Source organism: Mustela nigripes, chromosome 5, assembly GCF_022355385.1.
Source record: "Mustela nigripes isolate SB6536 chromosome 5, MUSNIG.SB6536, whole genome shotgun sequence".
In the NCBI taxonomy this organism is placed as follows: Eukaryota; Metazoa; Chordata; class Mammalia; order Carnivora; family Mustelidae; genus Mustela; species Mustela nigripes.
Window position 1 is genome coordinate 52,373,667 of NC_081561.1, and position 22,836 is coordinate 52,396,502.

Genomic DNA, 22,836 nt, shown 5'->3' on the forward strand with positions numbered 1-22,836 from the left:
CACTTATTAATTTGGGGCAGAAAATTAGTCTGATATTAAAGCCACACAATTGTGGAAAGCAGTTAGTACACGGATGTGATGATGCAAAGTTTTATAAAATGCACTTGAATAGGGTACCTGGGTGGCTCAGTGGGTTAAGCCACTGCCTTCGGTTCAGGTCATGATCCCAGAGTCCTAGGATTGAGTCCCGCATCAGGCTCCCTGCTTTCCAGGGAGTCTGCTTCTACCTCTGACCTTCTCTCCTCTCATGCTCTCTCTCTCTCTTTCTCTCTCTCTCAAAGAAATAAATAAAATCTTTAAAAAAACACATTCGAATAATCATCACTAGAATTAAACCAGTTAGTTAATGGAAACAACCAAGGAAATCTCATGTTTTGATGCGAGATATCTGAAGCCCAACAACAACTGTTTAATTAAGGCCACATATTAGTTCTCCTTATGAAACTTGAATTCCAACTGTCATAAGATACTTCTCAAAAAGAGAAAACTGTAGCTCTTGGGAAAGTATAGAACGAGCATTTGTCAACAACTTCTTTAACTCACTAGTTGAGTGTACCACAAAGACGCAAACGGTTTCAAGAGTATTTAAGATTGCCACAATGAAAAGATAAGCATTACAGAGAAGAGCATTTGAGAGACGTGCATCACACAGCCAGCTGAAATAAGTTTGCCACATTGGATACAGGGCAATAAAACTGTAATCTTTGGTGTTACATGTGTACAGGTACCATTTACATCTGAATGGAGAAAAATCATTTGCAGTTTACCTATATAAATATATATACACATATGTATACTATGTTCCAGATAATTTGATAAACCTTGAATGGGCCTGTTTGAAAATACTATGGTATGACATCGATCAGATCTATAATCATTTTTTCCCTTTATCCAAGTCCTGGACAATTTTTTTGTACCTGACTTCTGAGAATCAACTATATTATCATTAATCTTAATTTTGCAGGGCAAATATCTTTTAAGTACCTATGGAAGTGTCTTTATTTAGGACAGATCCATGGAGATACATGTTCAGTGTTCTGGACCATGGGATCCCCATGTATATATATTTTGGAAGGACAATCCATGCAGAGCTGGATATTTTGTCCCAGACTTGTTGGGTTATTTAAAGGACCTTTGTCCTTCAATTTCCTCAGTAGTTAACCAAGACTAACCAAATACTTCATCAAAGTTATTTTGAGGAATAAGTTATACAGCCAGTTGTAAAATGTGGTGTAGACAAAAACTTCTCAGTAACACTTCATGATTTTGAGCTAGCCATACTGTTCACATTTATTAGACTACAGCTTTAATTTAGGCTTCTCTATAACTTGTAAAAAAGGCTGGGGAATTATCTTGAAAATTTTTTCTTCAGCAATTTTCCTTAAATTATTCTTCATAATTTTCAAACCATGTCAATGAGGCGAGGCTCATTAAATCTCAGAATGAGATTTCTGAAGTTTAAATTAGAAGAGAATAGATGGAAGATAGAGAATGAATATCTTAGAAAGAAGAACAGTATTTTAGAAGTGTAGAAACTGAGGAGCTGAGAAATCAACCAGATGTGTATGGGACCCTCACCAGTCTTTCTAATATGTTGACTAATCTGGCTCACTTATTCGTTTTGGAACATCTGAGATGCCACCAAAAGAGAAGGGTTTCTGTGTGTTTAATTCTGCTGACTTCCCAGCCAGCCTTTCCTCCTTCCCTATCATCCCCATGACTTGGCTGTGGTTTCTCTGTCCGTTCTTTGCAGCCCTGTAGCTCGTAGGGGTTTCTCAGGGGCTGCTGGGCTGAAAAGAGACCGGGGGAACCCAGGCTGCTCCTAGCCACCAAATCCAGAGAAATCTGGCTTGGCTCTGTTGTCCCTGCCATTTCCATGCATGGGATACTCTTCCTCCTGAAATTCATATGACTCAATCATCATTTCACTCAGATTTCTCCCCAGATGTCACCTCCTCGGGAACGTCTTTTCTGCATCACTAAGTCAACCCCACCACCATTCCCAGTCCTGCTCCATTGCCAGTCATTCTCTGTCTGCCAACCTCACTTTGGTCTTCACGGCACTTACTGCCACATGGGACCAGGGTATCAGTGTATTTGCTTGTTTGTCTACTGCCCGTGTTCTGCCCCCCAGCCACCCCCATTCAAACCTAAGTTCCAAAAGGGGCAGGATTTATGCTGAGTTCAGCACTGTATCTTTGGAGTGTAGAAAAACTTGGAACATCATAGGCACAACCATTTCTACTATTTTTAATCTTATTTTTTCAGTGTACCAAGATTCATTGTTTATGCACCACACCCAGTGCTCCATGCAATACGTGCTTTCCTTAACACCCACTACCAGGTTCACCTAACCCCCCATCTCCCACCCCTCCAAAACTCTGTTTGTTTCTCAGAGCCCACAGTCTGGGCTTTAACTCCCCCTCTGATTTCCCCCAATTCACTTTTCCTTTCCTTCACTTTTCCTTTCCTTCTCCTAATATCTTCTGTGTTATTCCTTATTCTCCACAACTAAGTGAAACCATATGATAATTGACTCTCTCTGCTTAACTTATTTCACTCAGCATAATCTCTTCCAATCCCATCCATGTTGATACAAAAGTTGGGTATTCATCCTTTCTGATGGCTGCATAATATTCCATTGTACATATGGACCATATATATTTTTTTAATCCATTCGTCTATTGAAGGGCATCTTGACTCTTTCCATTGTTTGGCAATTGTGGCTATTGCTGCTAGAAACACTGGGGTACAGATGGCCCTTCTTTTCACTATATCTGTATCTCTGGAGTAAATACCCAGTAGTATAATTGCAGGATCATAGGGTAACTCTATTTTTAATTTTTTGAGGAATCTCCACACTGTTTTCCAAAGTGGCTATACCAACTTGCATTACCACCAACAGTGTAAGAGGGTTCCCATTTCTCCACATCCTCTTCAATACTCGTTGTTTCCTGTCTTGTTAATTTTGACCATTCTAACTGGTATAAGGTCATATCTCAATGTGGTTTTGACTTGAATCTCCCTCATGGCTAATGATGATGAACAATTTTTCATGTGTCTATTAGCCATTTGTATTTCTTCTTTGAATAAGTGTCTGTTCATGTCTTCTGCTCATTTCTTTATAAGTAAGTAAGGATATTGAGATGATGTCTAAGATTGTAGCTTTGTAATGTTCTGCTACTATAAATATTTAAAAGCTTGTGGTCTCTACCCTTAGACCCAGGTACTTCTCTGGTCTTATAAATCAGTTAATTGACTTCAACCCCTCTGCCATTATTTGTGTCCGAAACACTTTCATGGCCTGATCTTTTGTATCCCACTTGATATATGCTATTTCCCAGCTCAGAATTTTTCCTTTTATGACACCTCATTGCCTTCAAGATATAGTCAAGAAGCTTTGGGTTGACATTTACTGCCTGCCAAAATTTATCTCAAATGCTTTCCAGCATTAATTCCCACTATCTTTTGCACTAATTTCCTAAACAATTGCTCTTTCCTCCTTTCTGTCTTTATTTGCTTAGCCTTCAAAGCCCCACTTAAATATTCTCTTTTGGATGCTTTCCCTGACCATATTGATGGGAAATATCCTTCCAGAGCAATTGATTGCATTATTCTGTTGACATGTGTCACATTCTGATTTGTGTGTGTGTGTGTGTATGTGTGTGTGTGTGTGTAATTTTATCTACTAGCTTGTAAATATCTTCAGAATGAGAACAGTGACTTATTCAGTTAGCAAAGTAAACAATCACTGAGCAATCATTGGAAAATGGATAAAAGAACGAGGAATCTTGTTATACTTCTGCAAATCACCAGTAAAATCCATTCCCCCCTCTCTGGGCTTGATTTATCTTATTCAGATGTTCATAAAAAGCAACTAATAACGAACAAGCTAAGTATGTCTCAAGCATAAGATGTACACAGGAGAACCATTTCTAGCTAATTTTGTTATGGTAGTTTTGGGACCAAGTCAGCAACGAGTCAAGAGACTGAAAACCTGACAGTGACTTTAAATCAAAACTATATATATATATATATATATATATATATATATATAAAATCAGGTTCAGTCCAAGGAAAGCACAGCAAAGAATAGCACAATGTTTCCTTGAATAGAAAAAATAAAAACTCTGTTTTTGCCTACATTTATTCAGATGATTGCAGAGATTTGGCGTAGGCTGGTTTATTTGGATGTGTTACTTAAAAATCTCTGGCTCTAACTCATGCTTGTAGGCAAGTGCTTTTTTAAAAAAATTTTTCATTTTTGTATTGGGGTATAATTGACACATGATAAACTACAAATACTTCAAACACACGGTTTTGTAGATTTTGATGAATATATACTTCCATGAAACCATCCCCACAATTAAGATAATGAACATATCTGTTACCCTCAAAATTATAGGTAAATTTAAATTTTTTTATTTAAAAAATAATACACAGTAAAATTTATTTTTGCATATGTTTTTGTGGATTCAAATATCTTAACAGATTCATGTAATTACCACCACAGTCAGGATATAGAACATTTCCAATAAATCTCCCTTATTCTGCTCCTCTGTCCTCACATTCCCCCTGCCACTATCACTAATCCCTGGCAATCACTTACCTGTTCTTTATCACTATAATTCTGTCTTTTCTACAATGTCATATAAATGGAATCGTAAAATATGTACCCTTCAGAGATGGACCTCTTTCACTTAGCATAATACCTTTGATGGTCATCCCAGTTGCTACTTTCCTACTAATAATCTTGTTCAGTTTCCCAGATAACAAAATTCTCATGGATGTTAGAAAATTCTCTTGGCTCTGTGGTAGGAGTCCCTGTTCCCTGTTTTGATGTCTTACATACCATTTTTTAAAAACAGGAGACATAGGTCAGAGCAAGTAGTTTCACACATTCTAGAGCTGAGAGCATTTCTATTCTAATTAGTGGAACATGAGAGTGAAATTGAAATTTTGCATTGGTGGAAAAGGCAAGTCTGAGAATGAAAGGGGAGATTTGGAAGAATGCCCCATTGGTAATGGACAGAATTGGAAGGAACAGTTGTATGTTATTGTTGGAACTGGATTCTTGTAGTTCTTCAGAAATACAAATTTTCAATTGAATATTAGTTCATTTAATCACTTAATTCGCTAAGTATTTATTGAACCTACTAAGTGACAGGTATTGTTGTAAACATATCTCTTCCACAGTATTTTTATTACATCAACATCTTTTATCCAATTAATATGTTATTACTGTTTTTTGTTTTTTTAAACAGGAGTCAATTTTACAGCTCGATCAAGGTCATTCACTGTCTTACCTGTGCGTAGGTCAGAGAAGTCAACCATCATCTTGGCTGCTTCCCTGTGCTCAGTGGCCTCATGGCTGGCTCTATGCTGTCTGGTGTGCTGTTGGTTAAAGAAAAGCAAAAGCAGAAGTATGTAGATTTTTCTTTTGGCAATGAAAATATCAGTGGGGAAATGTTATAGTGTATAATACACTAACATTTCTTTTTCTTTCCCCAAGAGAAATTTTTTATGAAACTCTAACATATGGAACCAAACTATTCAGTTTATACAATAGAGACAAAGATTGCTTAACCTTAACTAATAATAGTGATAATGATGAGAGTATTTATTGAATATTCACTGTGGGCCAGGTTCTAAGTACTTTATATGCATGGATTTTTTAATCTTCATAACAGCCCTTTGAAGTAGGATCTGTGTTATGGGCGTAGCATGAGGTACACAAAGGTTAAGTAACTTGCCCAAGGTCACACAATCAAGAAAAAGTCAGGCAGTTTGGCTCCAGATGCTACTCTCTAAAACACTATGTTCCACTGCCCAAGTAATCCTCCAAAAAGTAAGTTTAAGAAAGAAGGGAAAGGGATTCAGAAGAGGGAAGAGAATGTTTGGTGGGTTTTTTTCCCTATCGTAGGAGCATGGAAACTATATTCTTGAACAGAAGCAGATCATATCTTTTAGACTGGGGACATGGAGCATCACTGAGGGAAAGAAGTTCTGGAAAGGAGGCTTCTTTCTATCTTTCTACTTTGCTCTTAGAGTGAGGGAGATAGAGGGGCAGGCCAAGTATTGGCAAGTCCCTGACTCCCCTCATCAGATTAGTGGATGAAACACTTGTGTGCTCAAACAAACGTGAGTACAAAAGAAGTGAGGCAAAGAGAGAAGTCAAAATAAAGAAAGGAAAGAGGAAGAAGCATGGAGCCACTACTGGAAGACTCATAGTGCTTGGGTTTCTGAGAGATCTTGGGAGAGGGAAGCTCCATACACTCTTTATTTTGAACCAAGCAGCAGTGTGATATACTTCCCTCTCTCCCTGTCCTGATGGGGCTGGCCAAACTGCAGGGAAACTCAAGGGTACCTTGTCTTTCTCAAGAAGAATGGGATCTCATCCTGAGTTGTTGCCTGTGATTTGTGGAATGCAGGTTTTGGTCTTTGGGGTTATGTTTTGTTTTTTGTTTTGTTTTGTTTTATTAACATATAATATTTGTTTCAGGGGTACAGGTCTGTGAATTATCAGTCTTACACAATTCATAGCACTCGCTGTAGCACATACCTTCCCCATTGCCCATAACCCAACCACCCTATTCCTCCCCCTCCCCTACCCCCAGTAACCCTCAATTTGTTTCCTGAGATTAAGTGTCTCTTATGATTTGTCTCCCTCCCTGGTCCCATCTTGTTTTACTTTTTTCCCCTCTCTTTCCCCCATGACCCCTCATCCAGCCTCTCAAATTCCTCATAACAGAGAGATCATATGATAATTGTCTTTTGGTCTTTGTTTTTACATCTAAAGTAGTGCGTTTGTGTGCATGTGTGTGTGTGTGTGTGTGTGTGTGTATGTGTTGATTTTTGGTTTGAAAGCAAAGACATTTCATAATTTTTAATTTCATGCAATTCTGTGATATATTCTACTTAATTCTCATCCTCCACTTTACCGCTAAGCCTACCAGCAATGGAGGAGCCCCCACTAAGTTCTGCTCACCCATCTCCTTCCTTCTGTTCTCCAACTATAGAGGAAGCTTCTTCCTGCAGTCTAACATACCATTCATTACCTTGGTATTCTCTCTTTCACTCTTTCAACTTTTCAATATCTGTGGACACATTTCTCTTTATTAAATTCACATATTTTCCGGGCTGCCTGGGTGGCTCACTGGGTTAAAGCCTCTGCCTTCAGCTCAGGTCATAATCCCAGGGTCCTGGAATCGAGCCCCACATCAGGCTCTCTGCTTGGCAGGGAGCCTGCTTCCCTCTCTCTCTCTCTGCCTGCCTCTCTGTCTACCTGTGATCTCTGTCTGTCAGATAAATAAATAAAATTTTAAAAAATTTAAATTCACATATTTTCCTGATTGGATGTAGACTTCTAACTTTCTTATAAAAATAAAAAGAGATTAGGAAACACTTTATGAAAAAAAAAAAAAGGTAAAAAAGGTAGAGTAACCAGTTCTGTATGAGTAATTTATATTTTCTTCTTTAAATCTTTCTGTGTTTTTCAAACTTCTAGGATTAGCATTCATTACTTTAGAATAATAAATATCATTCCCCATCTTACTCATGGAACAGTATTCTCCAATTCAGCTACACAGTCTGTGTCAGTAGTGTATAAAATTTTTATCTTGGGACCTTGTTCCCCTTTCAGTAATTATTGAAAACGCCAAAGAGATTTTGTCAATGTATGTTTATCTATTAATACTTCCAAATTAGAAGTTAAAAGAGCAAATGTAAAATTTTACTTATTTTCTTTAAAATAACAGTAATACATGCATTATATGTTAACATAATTATAATTTTTTATTTAAAATGATGTTTCCAAATATATATAATGAAAAGAGTGGCATTTTTATAAAACTCTTTAATGTCTGTCTTAAGAAAAGTCAGCTGTATTCTCTAGCAGCTTCCACATTACATTGGCTGCAATGTATTGTTTTTGCTGAAGTATGTGAAGAAAATCTATCCTCACACAAGTACAAGTAGAAGTAGAAGAGTAAGAGTATTTTAATAACATTCACAGATAATTGTGGATCATCTTCTTTGATACTGCACCCAGCCTGGCCAAGAGATAGTTACTTACAAGTACATTTCAATATACGTTCTATACTCTGTATATGAAAAACCACTAATCTATTATGGACTTTGAGTGGAGCTTTTACTTATACATGATTTTGAAATATTATGCGTTAGCCATTTGGAAAAATATTGTTTCACTGAGTTATAAAAATTTTCCAAATGCTGACATATTTTATTCTATAATTTTTTAAAAATTGCATTTGTTAATATCAACATTAAACTTTAAGAATTCAATATCTCTAAAACTTATAGTTGATAAAAGTTGTCCAAAATTTAAAATTTCCCATGAAAGCTTGAATTTTATCACTGGAAGAAACTATGGTCACTTGTTTCATGGAAGTTATAGGCTGGCTTCATTCACTTTAAAAAAACCTACCAAGTACCCAATAGGAATAACCAGAATCTATCTTTTATTCTTCCAAGTTCTTTCAATGTAAAAAATGTTGGGTTTGAAGTGGCGGGGGGTGAGAGGTTGGGAGAACCAGGTGGTGGGTATTGGAGAGGGCACGGATTGCATGGAGAACTGGGTGTGGTGCAAAAATAATGAATACTGTTATGCTGAAAATAAATTAAAAAAAATGTTGTTCCATGAAAAATCAGGATTTTAGCTAAACTCAATTGCTAAAGTGTTTTCCTTGAGAAAAATTATCATATGCCATGGCCTGGCGTCATTTGACCTTACATTATGAATTTTTTTTTTATCCGCTGCCATTCAAACGGAAATAAAACTCTGAGAGCAAGGACCAGGTCTTTCTTACTTATTGTCTTTCCATTGCTTAGGACAGTTTCTGACATAAGCAATGTAAATACATTTTTGATTAAGATATTTAATAAATAAATGAATAGAATATAAAAATCATCAGTCAAAAGTGGAAATCTTCAATCAAGAGCTCATATATGCACGATCTTTATGGATTGTACCAATGTGAATTTTCTGGTTTTCATTTCATATTATATAAGTTGTTAACAGTAGGGGAGGCTGGATAAGGATGCATGAATCCTTTAGTATATTTCTTTGCAACTTCCTGTGAATCTATCATTATTTCAAAATAAAAGGTTAAAGAGTATTGTAAAACTCTATACCAGCTCTGTCCAGTAAAAATATAACATGAACCACAAATGTGAGGCACATGATGCAATTTTCTAGTATCCTCTTAACCTAATATATCAACATTTATATTTAATAAATATAAAAATATTGGATATTTTACAGGTTCTTAAAATCAGGTATATATGTTACACTTACAGCACATCTTAACTCAAACTAGTCATATTTCAAGTGCTCCATAGCCATATATTATGGCTATTGTATAGTATAGTTTTATACCTTAAAGTTGCTGGTCAGTATATGGAGTTGTATTTCCTTATTTCTTAATCTCTGAATACATTATATGCATTCTCATATACGTGTATCACAATCATTTTGTGGGGGCATACAAGAGAAGCATATTGTCACTTAGGACCAGTTTACAAATAAAATGTTTTATTCTAAAAAACAAGAAACAGTCACATCTTTTTCTCATTAATCTAGAAATAAAAAGTGAAGATATTTCTGAATTCCAGACTAACAGCCAGAAGAATCATATCCACATCTCATCCAAACACCCAAGATCACAAGAGACTAAAAAGGAAGACGCCATGATGGGAGAAGGTGAGGTTGGAAAGTGGGGATGATTCCCGTAAGAGACATCCATCCTAGATGAGCTGTGGCCTCCCTCTCCCCATGGTTGTCAGTTTCTGGGTCAGTTTAGTTGTTAACTTCTTCTTTCATCTTTGTTACTTCCTCTCAAGGGAACTACACCCCAGCATAGGAGTACACAAGTCCAGCTGTTTCACTCAGCTATTAACCAAGTCTTCAAGTTGACATTTATATTTTTTTCTTAGTAGATGATAATTGGTTTAACATTTGAGTTTATTACATAGAGAAAGGGAAAACCAAAGTATAGGCATATAATCTTTCCCTTAGCTATTGCAAAGCTGCCAGTCTGGCAACACTATTGAATTTGGGAAATAAGACAGTAGAGTTGCCAAATACCAACTATGCAAATTAGATTGAATATGGAGCCCTTAAGAAATGAGTCAGCTTTGTTAAGCTCTGCTTTGTTGTTTAGTCATACTTTTAACAAAAATGTATTATTTGCTTACATTGTACATAAAACCTAGATAATTTTGCTTGTTATATTTTTAATTGCCATTGGACTTAATGCCAAGCAAAGAAAAGGTAGGCATTTACTTCAGACCAATGCTTTCCCCGTGTCCTTCTAAAATACAGAAGACAGGAAGACTGTTGGCAGAACACAATATGGATTTGCCACATGTGGATATGGTGTATGAAAAATATTCATATAATTTCCATGGATCTGAAATGCTTTGAAGCACACTCTAAAGAGAATAATACTGCTATTTATTCTAAGCAGTAGTCAATATTCATGATATTTTCTGCTTGAGAAAGGGACATGAATCTTAATGGTTCTAGCATCAGGTTTAACTCAAAAATATCAACTCAATGTTGTTCTTCCTCTAACCAGTTCAATGGACTTTGGCTTGTGTGTGTGTGTGTGTGTGTGTGTGTGTGTGTGTGTGTGTGTGTGGTGTCTGTGTGTCTGTGTCTGTGTCTACCTGTGTGTGTGCATGTGTAAATATCAGTTTGTTTGCCTGTTTGAATTTTCCCGCTGGAGGAAATGAATTTATTTTTTAGAAATGTCCCAATGAATGATTCCTGTAAGAATCATTCTAGCCTGACCCTATACTGGAAGGTGGTGGTAGGATTGGAGTGGGTGGGTATGAGAAGAATGAAGACAGAGAGAAATGGACAGGAATTCCTTCTGGATTCCATCTAAGACTACATTAATTTTGGTTTCTAGAGACCTCTTGTCCATATTACTGCGTGCAAATTCAGAACAAGTGTTTGAAAATGCTCATCTGAACTCAGCACTTCAAGGAACAGCATGTTTAGCTGCATTCTTAAGCAAACAGCAAGAGTGATGTTAATCTCCCCCTAATCTAATATGGCTATCTACATGAATCTCAGTTGCCCCACTTAAATTAACTATATTAAGCAGTCCACAATGCCTAGGTGTTTTATTAAGGAACATTTTTTATCTGGTGCCTTATTAATAAATTATCAGGAATGAGATAAGGGACAAGGTTCCTGTGGAAAAGTTTAGATTGAAGAGATGGGTGTATCAAAGGCCATGTTATTTGGACATCCAGGTTAAAAATAGAAAGTTGTGTTGTATCCAAATCCTCCCCTAGGGGTCATAGCAGATTTGTTTCCTTATTTTCTAAGCTTTGTCCAAGTCTGAAGAGCATCTTCAAGGCAAGTAATGACACATCTCCTACTTTTCTTCAGAAATTATTGCCAGCTATAAAACAACTGGTTACTGCTGGCTTCAGATAAGTTTGGTTTTATTTCATTATTTCCATGGCTCTTCAGTCTCCCTTTTGCCTCTTTTTCTAAACTTTTGGGATTGGCTATGTCTATCCTGAGCACATAGCATTCACTAAGTACCACCTGGCACTAAAGTTTTTCAGCTGGTGGAGTTGAGCATTTCCACTGTCCCGTAGGTTCAGACTGTAAACTCATCATGTTGCAGCTTTTACTAAAAATCACATAGATGCAATAGTGATAATAGAGTTACAATAGGGGAAGAAAGGAGTGGTGCATATATCCCTTGCATTTTATTGTTACCAGCCATCTGAGCTAGCTTCTCCAATTCATATCGGGCCTTGTCACTCTGCCAGTGAGAAGATCTAATGAATTGCCAGTGTTAGCTGGAGAGCTGAAGAATGGGACTGTTAATGGCATAAAAACCAAGAGTCAGGCAGACTTAGTTTAACCCTGACTCTCCCGTTGACTTGCCTCCTGGCCTCAAGGAAACCAACGATCCTCTCTGTGCCCATGCAATCCCTCCCTGGTAAAGTTCCCATATTAATACTGCCCACACATATGGTTGTTGTACAAATTGAGTGAGTTAATATCACTAAAGTGTGCAGAACAATCCCTGGCATATTGTATGTAATACATATGTGTTATCTGTTGTTGGTTCTTCTTGTTATTTAAAAGACAGAGCCTTCCAAGGCCTGACTCCATCCTATCCTTGTAATCTTACACTGCAATTCACCTTCTTGCCGCCTGCTCATACCCCCCACCCCATGCTAACTCACTCATTCTGGGACTTGTCTAAGATCTTCCCACCCATTAGCTTGCATGGTTTCTTCCAGTTGGATTGCTTGTCTTCACCTGTTAAAACCTTCTGAAACTTTTAAGCATCAGTTAACTGTGGTTTTTGTTGTGTTGTGTTATACATATGTATATATACACATACATACATACATATTTATTTATATATGTATACATACATATAGTCTTTCCCAATCCCTCCTACTTCATTGAAAATTAATATTTTCCTCCTTGTGTGTCAAGAATATTGAATGTGTGCTTCCATGGTAGTACTCATATTTTTTAGAAGTTATGGGTGGTTCTCCATTCCCACAGACCAGTGACTTTCTTTTTTTTTAAAGAATTTATTTATTTATTTGTCAAACAGAGAGAGCACAAGCAGGGGTAGTGCCAAGCAGAGGGGGAAGCAGGCTACCCTTTGAGCAGGAAGCTATTGTGGGACTTGATCTCAGGACCCTGGGATCATGACCTGGGCTAAAGGCAGACACGTAACCAACTGAGCCACCAGGCATCCCCAGGACAGCAGTTCCTAACCAGGGTAATTTTGGCTTCCAGTTGGGATGAAAATCTCATCCTGGTTTTATTGATTTTCCTGATCCTGATCCTGATTATCCTACTTTTAAAACTAAAAGCCTATGTCTCAGCAGCTCCCTCAGTACCAGACAAATTGGGACAGTGGTCATTCTATCTCTAGAAGACATTTGCAATGCCTGGAGATTTTTTTTTTTTTTAAGAGGGAGAGCAAGCACATGGGTGAGAGTGCAGGGAGGAGGGGCAGAGAAAATCTTCAGCAAGGTCCGTGTCCAAAGCCAGACACAGGGCTTGATCCCAGGACCCTAAGATCAAGACCTGAGCTGAAATCAAGAGTTGGATACCCAACTGACTGAGCCACTTAGGCACCCCTGTCTGGAGACATTTTTGTTGTCACAGGGAGGGGGAGATACTGCTGGAATCTGGTGAGAAGAGATCAGGGGCATTATAAACATCTTATAATGCACAGGACTACCCCACAATAAAGATTATTTGGCTTAAGATGTCAATAATGTTAAGGTTGAGAAACCCTGGCAGAAGCTATTATTTGTCTTTGTAACTTGTAGATGGGAGATGCTGGAATGACATAATAATAAATGCAGTTAGATTATGTCTCCAAGTAAATATTGAGTAAGTATTTATTTACCTCCTGATATTTATTTAGTACCTTATGAGATCTTTTCTGTATAGTTGCAAAGGGGTGATATCTGGTCCCCTGTCCTTGATGAGTTTGCAGTATGCAGGTTGACACAAAAAACTAATATTTGGGGGAAAATGAAAGAACAATTCTAGGCAACAAGCAATTAAATGTAAAGCAATCTAAGCAAACAATATGTATTCAAAGAATTTATGGATGGGAGAGAACGCTCCAAGAGAGAAAGAATATCATTATCTTAAGTTACATGTTTACTCCCTCTAGCTCCTAAATCATATCACACTGTTTCAAATCCCATTTGCTAAGGGCTCGGTGTCCAGTTTTATAGAAATGGTTTATAGAAATGCCAGGGAAGGAGTCTAGCTTTGCCCTGTCAAAGCTCAATTTTGTACCATTCCTTTTCAACCATTCCCTGGGTCCTCTAATTTGGTTGATAGGGGGCAGATCTCCCAGGTGAGATACCTCAGAGTTATCTTTACCTACTAGGGTTCCCCCTACCACCCTGTGCTCTTTTACCAAGTATAACCAATTTCTCCTCTGCAATGTCTGGTTTCCACCTTATCCCACTCCCTTTCACAGCATATCTACCATTCAGTCTCAGCTAATAACCCCATTATTGATGTCTAGTCTCTCACTTTTTATCTTTTTTTTTGTAATTTTTTATTTTTTATAAACATGTATTTTTATCCCTAGGAATACAGCTCTGTGAATCACCAGGTTTACACACTTCACAGCACTCACCAAAGCACATACCCTCCCCAATGTCCATAATCCCACCCCCTTCTCCCAAACCCCCTCCCCCCAGCAACCCTCAGTTTGTTTTGTGAGATTAAGAGTCACTTATGGTTTGTCTCCCTCCCAATTCCATCTTCTTTCATTTATTCTTCTTCTACCCCCTTAAGCCCCCATGTTGCATCACCACTTCCTCATATCAGGGAGATCATATGATAGTTGTCTTTCTCCGCTTGACTTATTTCGCTAAGCATGATACGCTCTAGTTCCATCCATATTGTCGCAAATGGCAAGATTTCATTTCTTTTGATGGCTGCATAGTATTCCATTGTGTATATATACCACATCTTCTTGATCCATTCATCTGTTGATGGACATCTAGGTTCTTTCCATAGTTTGGCTATTGTGGACATTGCTGCTATAAACATTCGGGTGCACGTGCCCCTTCGGATCACTACGTTTGTATCTTTAGGGTAAATACCCAATAGTGCAATTGCTGGATCATAGGGCAGTTCTATTTCCAACATTTTGAGGAACCTCCATGCTGTTTTCCAGAGTGGCTGCACCAGCTTGCATTCCCACCAACAGTGTAGGAGGGTTCCCCTTTCTCTGCATCCTCGCCAGCATCTGTCATTTCCTGACTTGTTGATTTTAGCCATTCTGACTGGTGTGAGGTGATATCTCATTGTGGTTTTGATTTGTATTTCCCTGATGCCGAGTGATATGGAGCACTTTTTCATGTGTCTGTTGGCCATCTGGATGTCTTCTTTGCAGAAATGTCTGTTCATGTCCTCTGCCCATTTCTTGATTGGATTATTTGTTCTTTGGGTGTTGAGTTTGCTAAGTTCTTTATAGATTCTGGACACTAGTCCTTTATCTGATATGTCGTTTGCAAATATCTTCTCCCATTCTGTCAGTTGTCTTTTGATTTTGTTAACTGTTTCCTTTGCTGTGCAAAAGCTTTTGATCTTGATGAAATCCCAATAGTTCATTTTTTCCCTTGCTTCCCTTGCCTTTGGCGATGTTCCTAGGAAGATGTTGCTGTGACTGAGGTCGAAGAGGTTGCTGCCTGTGTTCTCCTCAAGGATTTTGATGGATTCCTTTTGCACATTGAGGTCCTTCATCCATTTTGAGTCTATTTTTGTGTGTGGTGTAAGGAAATGGTCCAATTTCATTTTTCTGCATGTGGCTGTCCAATTTTCCCAGCACCATTTACTGAAGAGGCTGTCTTTTTTCCATTGGACATTCTTTCCTGCTTTGTCGAAGATGAGTTGACCATAGAGCTGAGGGTCTATTTCTGGGCTCTCTATTCTGTTCCATTGATCTATGTGTCTGTTTTTGTGCCAGTACCATGCTGTCTTGATGATGACAGCTTTGTAATAGAGCTTGAAGTCCGGAATTGTGATGCCACCAACTTTGGCTTTCTTTTTCAATATCCCTTTGGCTATTCGAGGTCTTTTCTGGTTCCATATAAATTTTAGAATTATTTGTTCCATTTCTTTGAAAAAGATGGATGATACTTTGATAGGAATTGCATTAAATGTGTAGATTGCTTTAGGTAGCATAGACATTTTCACAATATTTATTCTTCCCATCCAGGAGCATGGAACATTTTTCCATTTCTTTGTGTCTTCCTCAATTTCTTTCATGAGTACTTTATAGTTTTCTGGGTATAGATTCTGTGCCTCTTTGGTTAGGTTTATTCCTAGGTATCTTATGGTTTGGGGTGCAATTGTAAATGGGATTGACTCCTTAATTTCTCTTTCTTCTGTCTTGTTGTTGGTGTAGAGAAATGCAACTGATTTCTGTGCATTGATTTTATATCCTGACACTTTACTGAATTCCTGTATAAGTTCTAGCAGTTTTGGAGTGGAGTCTTTTGGGTTTTCCACATATAGTGTCATATCATCTGCGAAGAGTGATAGTTTGACTTCATCTTTGCTGATTTGGATGCCTTTAATTTCCTTCTGTTTTCTGATTGCTGAGGCTAGGACCTCTAGTACTATGTTGAATACCAGTGGTGATAATGGACATTCGTGCCGTGTTCCTGACCTTAGCGGAAAAGCTTTCAGTTTTTCTCCATTGAGAATGATATTTGTGGTTGGTTTTTTTATAGATGGCTTTGATGATACTGAGGTATGTGCCCTCTATCCCTACACTTTGAAGAGTTTTGATCAGGAAGGGATGCTGTACTTTGTCAAATGCTTTTTCAGCATCTATGGAGAGTATCATATGGTTCTTGTTCTTTCTTTTATTGATGTGTTGTATCACATTGACTGATTTGCGGATGTTGAACCAACCTTGCAGCCCTGAACTAAATCCCACTTGGTCGTGGTGAATAATCCTTTTAATGTACTGTTGAATCCTATTGGCTAGTATTTTGGTGAGAATTTTCGCATCTGAGTTCATCAAGGATATTGGTCTATAGCTCTCTTTTTTGATGGGATCCTTGTCTGGTTTGGGGATCAAGGTGATGCTGGCCTCATAAAATGAGTGTGGAAGTTTCCCTTCCATTTCTATTTTTTGGAACAGTTTCAGGAGAATTGGAATTAGTTCTTCTTTAAATGTTTGGTAGAATTCCCCCAGTAAGCCGCCTGGCCCTGGGCTTTTGTTTGGAGATTTTTAATGACTGTTTCAATCTTCTTACTGGTTATGGGTCTGTTCAGGCTTTCTATTTCTTCTTGGTTCAGTTGTGGTAGTTTATATGTTTCTAGGAATACATCCATTTCTTCCAGATTGTCAAAGTTGTTGGCGTAGAGTTGCTCATAGTATGTTCTTATAATAGTTTGTATTTCTTGGGTGTTAGTTGTGATCTCTCCTCTTTCATTCATGATTTTATTTATTTGGGTCCTTTCTCTTTTCTTTTTGATAAGTCGGGCCAGGGGTTTATCAATTTTATTAATTCTTTCAAAGAACCAGCTCCTAGTTTCGTTGATTTGTTCTATTGTTTTTTTGGTTTCTATTTCATTGATTTCTGCTCTGATCTTTATGATTTCTCTTCTCCTGCTGGGCTTAGGGTTTCTTTCTTGTTCTTTCTCCAGCAACTTTAGGTGTAGGGTTAGGTTGTGTACCTGAGACCTTTCTTGTTTCTTGAGAAAGTCTTGTACCGCTATATATTTTCCTCTCAGGACTGCCTTTGTTGTGTCCCACAGATTTTGAACTGTTGTATTTTCATTATCATTTGTTTCCATGATTTTTTTCAATTCTTCTTTAATTTCCCGGTTGACCCATTCATTCTTTAGAAGGATGCTCTTTAGTCTCCATGTATTTGTGTTCTTTCCAAACTTCCTCTTGTGGTTGAGTTCTAGCTTTAGAGCATTGTGGTCTGAAAATATGCAGGGAATAATCCCAATCTTTTGATACCAGTTGAGTCCTGATTTAGGACCGAGGATGTGATCTATTCTGGAGAATGTTCCATGTGCACTAGAGAAGAATGTGTATTCTGTTGCTTTGGGATGAAATGTTCTGAATATATCTGTGATGTCCATCTGGTCCAGTGTGTCATTTAAGGCCTTTATTTCCTTGCTGATCTTTTGCTTGGATGATCTGTCCATTTCAGTGAGGGGAGTGTTAAAGTCCCCTACTATTATTGTATTATTGTTGATATGTTTCTTTGATTTTGTTAATAATTGGTTTATATAGTTGGCTGCTCCCACATTGGGGGCATAGATATTTAAAATTGTTAGATCTTCTTGTTGGACAGACAGACCCTTTGAGTATGATATAGTGTCCTTCCTCATCTCTTATTATAGTCTTTGGCTTAAAATCTAATTGATCTGATATAAGGATTGCCACTCCTGCTTTCTTCTGATGTCCATTAGCATGGTAAATTGTTTTCCACCCCCTCACTTTAAATCTGGAGGTGTCTTCGGGCTTAAAATGAGTTTCTTGGAGGCAACATATAGATGGGTTTTGTTTTTTTACCCATTCTGATACCCTGTGTCTTTTGATTGGGGCATTTAGCCCATTAACATTGAGGGTAACTATTGAGAGATATGAATTTAGGGCCATTGTATTGCCTGTAAGGTGACTGTTACTGTATATGGTCTTCGTTCCTTTCTGATCTACCACCTGTAGGCTCTCTCTTTGCTTAGAGGACCCCTTTCAATATTTCCTGTAGAGCTGGTTTGGTGTTTGCAAATTCAGTTTTTGTTTGTCCTGGAAGCTTTTAATCTCTCCTTCTATTTTCAATGATAGCCTAGCTGGATATAGTATTCTTGTCTGCGTGTTTTTCTCATTTAGTGCTCTGAAAATATCATGCCAGCTCTTTCTGGCCTGCCAGGTCTCTATGGATAAGTCAGCTGCCAATCTAATAGTTTTACCATTGTATGTTACAGACTTCTTTTCCGGGGCTGCTTTCAGGATTTTCTCTTTGTCACTGAGACTTGTAAATTTTACTATTAGGTGATGGGGTGTGGGCCTATTCTTATTGATTTTGAGGGGCATTCTCTGAACCTCCTGAATTTTGATGCTCGTTCCCTTTGCCATATTGGGGAAATTCTCCCCAATAATTCTCTCCAGTATACCTTCTGCTCCCCTCTCTCTTTCTTCTTCTTCTGGAATCCCAATTATTCTAATGTTGTTTTGTCTTATGGTTTCACTTATCTCTCGAATTCTCCCCTCGTGGTCCAGTAGCTGTTTGTCCCTCTTTTGCTCAGCTTCTTTATTCTCTGTCATTTGGTCTTCTATATCACTAATTCTTTCTTCTGCCTCATTTATCCTAGCAGTGAGAGCCTCCATTTTTTATTGCACCTCATTAATAGTTTTTTTGGTTTCAACTTGGTTAGATTTTAGTTCTTTTATTTCTCCAGAAAGGGCTTTTATATCTCCCGAGAGTGTTTCTCTAATATCTTCCATGCCTTTTTCGAGCCCGGCTAGAACCTTGAGAATTGTCATTCTGAACGCTAGACCTGACGTATTACCAATGTCTGTATTGAATAGGTCCCTAGCCTTCGGTACTGCCTCTTGTTCTTTTTTTTGTGGTGAATTTTTCCGTCTTGTCATTTTGTCCAGATAAGAGTATATGAAGGAGCAAGTAAAATGCTAAAAGGGTGGCAACAACCCTAGGAAAATATGCTTTAACCAAATCAGAAGAGATCCCAAATCGTGAGCGGGGAGAAAGGGGATAAAAAGAGGTTCAAAAAGGAAGAAAGATTAAAAAAAAGAAAAGAAAAGAAAAAAGAGAAAGAAAAGAAAAGAATTTAAAAAAAGAAAACGAATAAAGAAAAAATATATATTAGATAAACTAGTTAAAAAACGTTAAAAAAGAAAAGGGTAAAAGTTAAAAAAAATTTTTACCAGAAGGTGAGGGAAAAAAAAAAATGAAAAAGAAAAAAATTAAATTAACTACAAGACTAAAAAAAATCACAGGGAGAAAGCCATGAGTTCCGTGCTTTGCTTTCTCCTCCTTGGAATTCTGCTGCTCCCCTTGGTATTGAAACCGCACTCCTTGGTAGGTGAACTTGGTCTTGGCTGGATTTCTTGTTGATCTTCTGGGGGAGGGGCCTGGTGTAGTGATTCTCAAGTGTCTTTGCCCCAGGCGGAATTGCATCGCCCTTACCAGGGGCCGGGGTGAGTAATCCGCTCGGGTTTGCTTTCAGGAGCTTTTTTTCCCTGAGTGCTTTCCGTAGAGTTCTGTAGGACGGGAATACAAATGGCGTGCTCCTGCCCTCTGGCCCAGAGGAGTTGAAAGCCCGGGCCCCCAGTCCTCAGTGCGCCCTCAGAGAACAGCGCCCAGTTACTCCCGTCTGCCTGACCTCCGGCCGCGCTCCGAGCTCACCGAGCCTGTGGCCGGTTCAAGGTAACACCGAGCTGTGAGCTTACTGTCGGCTCTGTCTCTGGAGCCTGTTTTCCCTTTCCAATACCCGCAAGCTCTGCGACACTCAGACACCCCCCGATCCTTCTGTGACCCTGCGGGACCTGAGGCCATGTTGACCCCGCGTGGGCTTCGCCCCCGTTTAGCCTCTGGAGCGATGTCCCTCAGTGGAACAGACTTTTAAAAGTCCTGATTTTGTGCTCCATTGCTCCGCTGCTTGCCGGGAGCCAGCCCCTCCCCCCCGGGGTCTATCTTCCCGTTGCTTTGGATTCACTTCTCCGCTAGTCCTACCTTTCAGAAAGTGGTTGTTTTTCTGTTTCCAGAATTGCTGTTCTTCTTCTCTTCGATCTGCCGATGGATTTGCAGGTGTTTGCAATCTTTAGATAAGCTATCTAGCTGATCTCCTGCTAGCTGAAGTAGTCTCAGCCTGATACTTCTCCCCCATCTTGACTCCTGAGTCCCTGGTTATCTATTTTCATAATCCCTTCCCAAATTCAATTGGTCAAACAGAGCTCTGAGGCTGCAGAATTGTTCCTGTGAAAGTAGGGGAGTAAAAACCTTTCCCCCTCTCACTCTTTCTTTTCCCTCCAGGACAATATTCCCCATACACAATTAGTTTTCCCAGCCTCAAAATGACCTTCTTCAATGTATCCACACATTTAAAGTCTCCATTCCTTCCTATCCCAGATCAAATTCTTCTCCTTTTCATTTTTTTTTTCTTAGATGGCAGGAATAATCCCCTTCTCTCAAATTTGATAACATTTCCGTCTTGTTCACTTAACACCATATATATATATATATATATATATATATATATATATTCATAAAAGTTTTGTATCTCTTCTAATTCTAGCAACACTGTTACCATAGGGCATTAGGATATTAAACCACTTATAATTATTGTTGTTGAGTGAACAATGAAGATAGAGAGGAAATGAGACCTGTTCCCGCCTTTCCCCCTCTTTAGAGAATGCTGGATTCTAGCAGTTTTTCAATGGCTATAAAAAAGTCCCCTATCTCTTCTAAAAGAGATGTGGACAGTTTATTTGGGTTCACAAAATTAACAATAGGATAATGACTATACATCTTTGGGGTCCTAACAATAGGGAAAATGTGACTTCTTACTTCCAGAGAAAATGTTTTCTAGGGCCATTTTGCTTTCCTTGCTACTACTGCCTTTGTCTTTATGGGACAGCTACCACTACAGAACTCAGTGTTGCCTTCTCCTGAGCAAACATCGATCTTTGGCCACTGACCACCTTTTATTTTTTTTTCTTTTTTATGAAATCCATGTACCCAATGTTGGGAATTGAAAATTGACATGTAAAAATGGCAAGATATTAAGGATGTGTGAGTATAACCATTAACTTCAGGAATTTATGTCTCCCACTTTAGAGTCCTGTTCACTATAGATGGTATATTTTGTGAATGTAAAATAGAACAGATTGTCAGTTTACCATTATAGGTACAAATCTGTAAGAATGACAGGGAGAAGGGAGAAGAGAGATGGTCTCAAGATGTCCAGAAGTAGGGAAAACCAAAGCAGCTCAGGACTACAGATTGTCCCAAGTTTCTAAGAAGGTAAAACTATATTTGTAAATTATTAATAAAGAACATACCCATGTCATATAATTAAAAATATATGAACACTTCCTAATTTAAAAATATGAGCAAATGAAAATAAAATATTGAAATAAATAAATGAAAATAAAAAATAAATAAAGTCTAGCACTTACTTCCTTAAAAAACTTTTAAAATAGGAATATTTTTTAAAATACCAGGAATAAGAGTCTTCCTGCTAAATAAGATGGAGAGTTCCAATGCTCTTTGCAATCAAGATCCAATATCATGTTTAACAATGGAATATTAGAAGCAGTACTACTCACATGAATACAGCACAACTTTATAACATATATTTTAGAATGCTAGAAAATGCAGGTATAAAAACAAAATTAAGGCAATGTTAGAGAAAATATGTGATGGTTCACAAATGATATAACTGTTCAATAGTAACTTAAAAGATTTCAATGATTAACTGCTGTAATTTATAAGTTATTTGAGTAGCTTACTCAAAAATTATGTCAGTTTATGGAAAAATAATATTGTATAAGCCAGTGGTATAGTTATGAAACATACTGAAATGCATAATAGCAACTAAAAAATATGCTGTCTGGGAAAACAATCTTAACAAGAGATATATTGGACTTATATAAAAAATAAACAATATTCTATTGAATTGTTTAAATGGGAGACTTGATTACATAAGAAATTGCAACATGTTTCTAACTAGATTGACTAATATTACAAAGACATCAGTAGTTCCTAAATTAATTTTGGTTAAATGCAGCTATACTCATTTTATACTGAATAAAACAGCATAAGATGATTCTAAAGTTCTTCAGAAAATATAGATCATATAAAGAATCATGTCATCTGCAAAGAGAGAGAGTTTGACTTCTTCATTACCGATTTGGATACCTTTTATTTCTCTTTGTTGTCTGATTGCTGTTGCTAGGACTTTAATACTATGTTGAACAAGAGTGGTGAGAGTGGGCATCCTTGTCTTGTTCCTGATCTCAGCGGGAAGGCTGCAAGCTTTTTCCCATTGAGGATGATATTTGCTGTGGGTCTTTCATAGATAGCTTTGATGAAATTCAGGAATGTTCCTTCTATCCCTATACTTTGAAGCATTTTAATCAGGAAGGGATGCTGGATTTTGTCAAATGCTTTTTCTGCATCAATTGAGAGGACCATGTGGTTCTTCTCTCTTCTCTTATTAATTTGTTCTATCACATTGATTGATTTGCAAATGTTGAACCATCCTTGTAGCCCAGGGATGAATACCACCTG

The 22,836-nt window shown here is 37.8% G+C and overlaps 1 protein-coding gene across 8 annotated transcripts in view; it reads left to right on the plus strand.

Annotated features, from left to right (window-relative positions):
• PKHD1 (PKHD1 ciliary IPT domain containing fibrocystin/polyductin) overlaps positions 1–22,836 on the plus strand; it is a 478,342-nt gene that overhangs the window by 431,791 nt on the left and 23,715 nt on the right. For 5 of the 8 annotated variants that reach the window (XM_059400266.1, XM_059400267.1, XM_059400265.1 and 2 more), the window contains 2 exons: positions 5,265–5,423; positions 9,602–9,721. The exons of 1 other annotated variant lie outside the window; for it this stretch is intronic. In XM_059400266.1, coding sequence (XP_059256249.1) covers positions 5,265–5,423; positions 9,602–9,721 — 279 coding nt within the window. The remainder of the gene's footprint in view (positions 1–5,264; positions 5,424–9,601; positions 9,722–22,836) is intronic. 2 more of the 8 variants (XM_059400262.1, XM_059400263.1) reach the window with 2 other exon arrangements.